The sequence below is a fragment of the Arachis ipaensis genome, chromosome B02 (genome assembly GCF_000816755.2).
Source record: "Arachis ipaensis cultivar K30076 chromosome B02, Araip1.1, whole genome shotgun sequence".
NCBI classification, from domain to species: Eukaryota; Viridiplantae; Streptophyta; class Magnoliopsida; order Fabales; family Fabaceae; genus Arachis; species Arachis ipaensis.
In genome coordinates this window covers 61,993,099-62,001,115 of record NC_029786.2, presented here as the reverse complement: position 1 = coordinate 62,001,115, position 8,017 = coordinate 61,993,099, and the positions used below count along the sequence as shown (strand labels likewise).

The following is an 8,017-nucleotide window of genomic DNA, read 5'->3' as shown; positions in this document are numbered from 1 at the left end:
TTATTATTAACTAACTAAAAGTTAGTTTTATATATTTTCTCTATATTAAATTTTTTTCTGTATTTTTGGAATTTGAACCTTTTATGTAAGGCCACACTAGTTAGATAGGAGACCAAAGTTTTCCTTTTGGGGCCTTAGAGCCCCTTTGTTAACCAAAAAAAAAAAGTTTTTCTTTTGGATATGTATATATAACATGAAGATAATGATGTGCTCTGATATGCTACTTGGAAAATCATCAGCATCCGCATGCTACGGGTACGAGGACGAAGGAACGATGATTGCAGCTGCAAGCGAGGGAATATACAACAATGGAGGTGCATGTGGCAAAATGTATAAGATCACATGCACAGGTGCGACCAACGCCGGCGTCACTCAACCGTGCACCGGCGCCAGTGTTACCGTCAAGGTTGTCGATCTTTGTCCCTCTCCAGGCTGCCAGGGAACATTTGATCTCTCTCAAGAAGCTTTCTCTCAGATAGCTAACACCAATGCTGGAAAAGTTTATATTGACTATACCCCGTAAGTCCATTTCATCATTTCAATTTCTAACTGCTTGTATTAGCTAGCTTTATTCTTGTCTTGTTTTTTGGGGACTACTTAATTTTAAGGAAATAAAATTGCACAAAAAATTGTAATTAAATTTTGGATAAAGTATATTTTTTATTTTTAAATTTTTTAAAAATTTTAAAAATACTTTAACGTTTAATTTATTTTATTTTTTTTAACGATTTAAATATATTTTAATTATATTTAAAAGTTAACACCGTTAATAAGGATGCTGACATGATAATTATAGAATTTAGAGTTTAAAATTTTTTATATTTTACGATCTTATGATGTGAATTTATCGAATGTTTCTATTTTATTTTATTATTTTTCCTTTTTAAAAATATATTTTAATAGGGATAATATAAATAACGCTCTTATTATAAATTTTTACCGTCTGAATTAGTTTAGTCTACTAGAAATGTGAAATAATAATAATAAATATAGCAAGGATTAGTCATAATATATAATGAGATTATTTTTCTTAATAAATATATCATTGGATTCAAGTTTAATAATAAAAAAATTTTCCTACAACATTTTCAGACTGAGACAACATTTAAAAAATATTGTCTAAAAATTGATAAAAAATTACTTTTAATCTATAACAACACTTTTAAACTTAAAGCAACATTTTTGGACCCTTTACAGATACAATCGTTGTCTTAGATCAAAGCAACGTTTTTTTCCTTCAAAAGCAATGCTTTTGTAAGCAACTCTTTGAAAACGTTGTCTATTCTAAAGCAAAAACAACGCTTTTGGTCAGACCATAATGCAACACTTATTAAGCGTTGTCGTTTTTAATAATTTTACAATTAGTAGAAATCGTTGCCTATTCTATTAGTATAGCAACCCTAAGCAATGTTGCATATTACATTGAACTCTGGCATCACTTTATTAGAAGCACTGCCACTTCTTGTATTACTAAGGCATTAATTTAAAGGCGTTGGCTCTTCTTTAAAACCGTTTTCTCTTGTGATAGTACTAGGTACATTTTGCCACTATTTATTAGCTATGTACAATAATTTAAGCATTTCATTAAAATTTGATGCAATAAAATTAAAAATATGATAGAAGAAACAAAATCTCAACTTATTCTACTTGAATATATATTATTAAGTTAAAATATATTATTAATATATTATTATATAACTCTTTAATTCACATAACAAAATATGGCAAATTAATTAAATAAAAGACCCTTAACAAAATACATATACTTAAAAGGGAAAAAAAAGCTAAATACGATGAGCATCTTTGGAACCATTTTCATCCTTAGAACCATTCTCCTGAGGATCTTTATCAAATTGATCCTGAATAAGTTTTACCTTATGACCCAAACTTTCTTTCCAATTGATGAGAGATCATAGCACAGTTCTAATGTTTTGTTAGCACTTGAAGGCTTTAGGATCATCATCAACTTCACTTTCTTACTCTTCTCTTTCAACACATCATATCTTTCTACATCATCTTACCGTTCGTCTTTCCACCAGTTGTTTATGCCCATTGATTCTTATTTTTGTAAAGAAACCTACAGAAGAAGATAGTTTACTGAGATGCTAACACAATCATCAACCTAGTACATGTTCTCATGCATTGTGATCACTGTTATTTGAACCAATATAGAATAGGCACTACCACTGAATACAAAACATTTTTCATTAGAAGTACAAGATCAGTAAGAAAATTGAAAGTGGTTCCTTTCATTTTTTTTTCCCAAATAAGTTCAAACTCACTGTAACCCATATGATAGTGAGAAATAATAACTCACACACAGTATAGAGTGGAGCACTAGGATACATCAATCGCCAAAATAACAATAAAAAAAAGCACTTAATATTACAATAACTTCCACACAGAGCTAGAGTTAGAACAATGAATATTCTTAATTAACTACCTTATTTTTTTACATTTGCACAAAAAAATTTCATCAACTAACTAGAAAATGTTACCTGTGTCCCAAATAGTAAGCTTCACTCTTTTGCCATCAATTGTAAAATGTTTAATCTTGAAGTCCATATCTGTCTCAATAATTTAATAAATAAATATTAAAAATTACACTGCACAATTTCTTTTTTAGTGAAGCCAAAAACTAAGTGAAAATCTTCAAAGCTAGCTGTATATATATCACCAAATTCCAACAAACTACTATCACATATAAGTAACTATGAACAAATTAAAGGTAATCAACCAACATAATTTCTAATTACTATAATGATATTAGCCTAGTGAACTCGATATAAAGTTGATGAGAGTTGGCTACTAAATTTGCATACCTTGTTACTTGTTAGGCCTATTTTGCTTCAATGAAGAGTCCAGCCAACGCTCAGGCCGTTCAATCTCATTAAAATTTAAGTTATCAATTCTTCTCCGAGGAGATTTCTAGATACATGAAATTAGAATATAATTAAGTAAGAACGGACAGAACTTATTTAGTCAGTTACAATCTTATTTACAACCCAAGCAAATTACATACTACATCTTCAAATCAATTTCATGCCAAGCAAGTTAAACTTCAAATCAATCCTTATTCGATTAATGTTTATAGGAATATGATTCAAGCAAAATAAAGAATTAACTACAATAACAATTAATTATAGGGAAGCCACCTGTGGGGATTAGATTTGCAATTTTCCACACAATCGAAAAGAATCTGTAATCCCAATTCATTGGCAATTTACAAGTATGGTTCATTATACACTGTCCCTTCTTCTTCTTGTCAAATTTAGTCAACAAGTCATCAAAATCTTCTACTCCATCATATAATCATAATCATCAATGCCTACGGAAACACAAAGAAAGCATCACGAACTTTGGGAATGAGGCAGAGTCATCATTGCAAATAGAAAAGGAAAAAAAAAGAGGCAGAATTGTCAGTACCTTCAAAAGAGTGACCGATTGTGATGGCCGTATAGATGAATGTGAAAAGAGAGGAACACAATTTTTGCCATCTCCAGACCAAAGCATTAAGAAGAAAACAACGGAGTTTTTAATAGTATGAACTCTTTAACTAGCTTATATGTGACAAAAATAAGGGACAAAAAAGAAAAATAGAAAATCAGCAACTCAGGGTGGAGAACTATCTTTAGAGTCTATCTAGAGGAAATTAGAAAAATAGAATAACTGAGTACCTTCGGCTTCACATGAATAATTCACATGTTGTCCTATAAGGAAAGTGCTTAGGAAGCTTAATATTCAAAATCAGCACTACACATATACTTTATATATTTATATCTACAGAGTACATAGAATGAAAACAAGTTAATACTCAAAATCAGCACCGCACACACTAAAACAATAAATTTACACAACAATGTTCAATTTTAAATTCTACAGAGAGATTTCAGTCTAAATACACAGTCTCAGAGTTTAATCTGAAAATGTTGTCTCAGTCTTTTGGAGCAGCTAGATTTTTTAGCCAAAAGACAAGAAGGAATAGTCAACATAAATTCTAAGGAAGCTTAATATTTAAAATAAAATAAAAAATAGTTTCATTTATTTTGCCTAAAAATTCTTCTCCCTCAAAATCTCAACCTGCACTAGAGCTGAAATTCTGAATTAGCAAAATCAATAGGTCTATTGTTATTTGACACACAAAAATGAGAACACACTAGAGCTTGCATGGCTTGTTAGTGGTATTATACTACCTTGCTATGCTACTATGTGCTTTGATCTCCCAATTTCTCAAGTAGCAATCATCATTTCTGCCAAGAGAAACCCAACGTCTTGACAATACAAGAAGCCATAAAGCAAAATTATAAGCTTAGATTTTAACAGCAATTGGTAACAACAAAGTGATCAACATAAATGCAATCAATTAATGGCAATGGCGGCGCCATGGCATTATGGCATGGTGGATTTTGGCCTCGCCACCATAAGGAGGTCGCCGCGTTGTGGTTTCCACGGCGGGTGAAAAGGCGGCCGCAATTGCGGTGGCGCCATGGCAGAACGCCATACATATGGCGGAAATATCGGGTTTTTACATATTTTAAAAAAAAAATTCTGAGGGTAATTGGGTAAATTACGAAATCCTAAGTGATACCACTAATCCTAATTATTCAAAAACTCCCTCTCTGTTCTCTGCGCCTCTTCTTCATGTGAAAACTCCTCTCCCTCTCTGCTCTTTGTGCATCTTGTCGCCACCAATTGTCACTGCCGCCCGTCGCTAGGCGCCACTAATTGTCGCTGCCTGTCGCCGTTGGTCGTTGCCGCCCTCATCACCACAGTCGTTCCTTACTGCTGCTGCGAACCACCGTTCCACTTTCTCTGGTTCGTAGTTTCTTGCATATTATTTTTTTTCGTTCAGTTCACTATCTCTTTTCTTCCCTGAACCCTAATAAACCTCTCTTCATCCAAATATTTTTTCCATTCAGTTCACTATGTCTATTTCCAGACAAGTCCCTGATTCTAACCCCCTTGCCCCTGCCCCTGCCCCTGATTCTAATGAGACAATGGCTTTGGTTTTTTTTTTAAGTTTTTAGTTTTTATGTTCTATGTCTTATGTTTGTTTGCTAAATTTGCTACTATATTTGATCACTTTTGTTGTATTAATTGGATGTCTTATGACTAAAAAAATGATTATATAGATTAGATTTTATAGTTTATTATATTTGCAATTTTTTTTGCATGTTTTTTGTACACATATAAGCATTTTTAGGTAATCCGCCATTACCACCATTTCTTGCAATGCCATCCGCCATAATTTTTTGGCGAATTTTGGCTCACCTCCATGAGCCGCCATCTGCAATAAAAAACTATGATTATAGATATAAAAGCACACATGTAAAAGAACATGCCACATCAACCACTTTTATTTTATTTCAGTAGTGAGTATAAACAAAAGGTTGTAAGCTTATTATGCTAATTAATCTTTTTTCAATATATTAATACCACTACTCCACTCTTATTACTATCCATCACACTTCATTCTTCGTCATACCACTTTTTAACCATTACATTCGCTTGAAATCTGATTTCCAAACTAAAAACTATATTATTATGTTGGTGACAAGAGTAGATTCATCACTACCTAACTCACACTCATCCTAATTAATTCCTTAGCTAACTTACTGAAAGTGGAAAAACAACCTAAGAAAGAAAGTAAGCTTTAATTATGTTTACAACTTAGCTATTTAAGAATGAATAAATTTTAACATTAAATTTGGTGTTAATAGTGTACCTCTATTATCTAAAAATCAACTAAGGCATAGTATGCATCAACTGTAAATCAGTCCTCATAGGATCATAGCATCAACATGCAGGACATGATATCACAGCTAATTCTGAAGAAATAGTAAGGATACATGCTCACAAGTTTAAAATTAATGCGCATAGCAACAAGTTTAACTAAAAATTAGGATTCAAAACACAAAATGGTGCTAAAGTAAAACAAAAAGAGAACGGTAGAATCATCAGTACCTGCAGAAGAACGCCAGAAACGAGAATGTCACCAAAAACATGAGCAGTGATAATCGAATAGTGACCGGCGGTGATGAACGCGAGTAAAGAGGATCGAAGCTCAACAAGAAGAGGAGCAGAGGATCGAAGCTCAACAAGAAGAGGATCGAAGCTCATTCGCGAGCAGAGAAGATCAAAGCTCATTCGCGAGCAGAGATTGAGATCGAAGCTCAATAAAGGAACGCACGTCATCATCGAATGGATTGAAGAACCAGAGAAAAACGAAACATTTGGATTGGATTAGGGTTATGGATGTTAGGGTTGGGGTTTTGTTAGGAAGGAGAGACTCTTCTTTCTTCTTCTCCCCTTTTTCTCTCCACAATAATTAGTCTTGCCATTTGGGTTATTTTTGTTTTTTAAGAAATTAAAAATTTTAGACAATACTTGAAAGGCTCAAGAATTTGAATATGGTTTGCAAGGTGGTGTTTTGGTTGTTTATGGAGGAAAAATGTGTTTTACGTCTAGGTGGATGTCTGTGGTCCAAGGCCAACACGCAGGGGGTGTGGTGCCTACTACACGTGGAGGGCATGAAGATGACGGGGAAGCATGTGGTTGGACGAAGAGAGAATCACGCAGGGGGCGTGATGACGTCAGCACGCTGGGGGCGTGATGACGTGGCTGAAGATGGTTGGCTGGCTGGAGCAGCACGTGGGGGGGCGTGCTGACTCAACAAGTGGGGGGCGTGCTGACGTGTTTGTATCATGTGGGGGACGTGATGAGTCAGCACGCGGGGCGTTTTGACACGTGGCAAGCTGTGATTGGCTGAGACAATCAGCACGTGGGGGCGTGGTGAAAGCTCTCCTCTATATAAGGCAGTGCTCGGGTTCATTTTCATTCTGAGTAAGAGTGTATGAGTGTTCTTTGGGTGTGTTTGAAGCGTAATGGAGGGTACCGCAAACTTGGTTGTGTATCGCGACGGTGAGATAATACGTAATACTCATGAGGGAGTGAGGTTTGTGTGTCAGAATCCGTTTTCGTTTGTGGTTCCATGCACCATGATGTTAATGGAGCTTCAGAATGGTCTCTGTCAAAGCATGGAGAACAGTACGTTAATGAGAGTGAGCAGAATTCTGTACCAGAATCTGGTTGTAGTTTTTGGTGGTCTAATACAGTTTGATACCATGCCAATCACAGACGAAGTGAGTATGCAGAATATGTTTCAAATTCACCGGCAGACTCAGATGCGACAGCCACAGATTGAGCTGTATGTTGAGTTTGAAACCGTAGAGGCGGAAGGGACTCAAAATGATTTAGAGGTGGCAGATGATAGAGCTGCAGTGTACGAGGGAATGAATAGTGACAGTGAAGAGGACTTCGAAGCCACTTATGAAGCCGGAGACGAAGATGAGGATGGTGATGTTGGAGTTGAGACAGCAGCGGAGAATGTAGTGGTTCATCCCTCGATTAGTCAACCGATGAACGTGCCACCTTTTATGCGTGAGGTGGATCTCGACGCCATGCATGCACCGAAGTTTCCGGAATATTCAAACATAGGTGCGTGATGACTAAATAATACGTTGTTGTTAATTTATGCATTGGATTGATTAGTAAACGATGATTTCTACTTTCTGTAGGCGTTGCTAATCCTAAGGACGGAGAGTTCCGGATTGGAATGGAATACAGTTCTAGAAAGACGGTCGTGGCATGGCAGCAATTAGAAGTTACACTATCGCTAGAGGAGTTGACTACGACGTGTATGAGTCTGAGCCACAGACGTTCTATGCAAAATGCAAGATGTATGAGCGTGGGTGCGACTGGCTTATCCGAGCCAGCTTGATAAGGAAAAAAGGTTGTTGGGAGATACGCAGATACAACGGTAGGCACACGTGCTCAATAGGAGTGATTTAACAGGATCATTCGAAGTTGGACTCGGATACAATTGCTGAGGCTATAAAGCCATTGGTCAAGACTGACCCGTCCATCAAGGCGATATTTTTTTCTTCGTGCGTAAAAAATATATATTTTTCTAATATTTAATAACAATGCATATCTAATATTTATTTATTTATTATTC

General features: G+C 35.4%; 1 protein-coding gene across 1 annotated transcript in view; it reads left to right on the top strand.

Annotated features, from left to right (window-relative positions):
* Positions 1-8,017, top strand: part of LOC107625350 (EG45-like domain containing protein) — a 16,746-nt gene that overhangs the window by 7,181 nt on the left and 1,548 nt on the right. Inside the window, exon 2 of the mRNA XM_016327969.2 lies at positions 240-519. Within this exon, the coding sequence (XP_016183455.1) occupies positions 240-519 (280 nt within the window). The remainder of the gene's footprint in view (positions 1-239; positions 520-8,017) is intronic.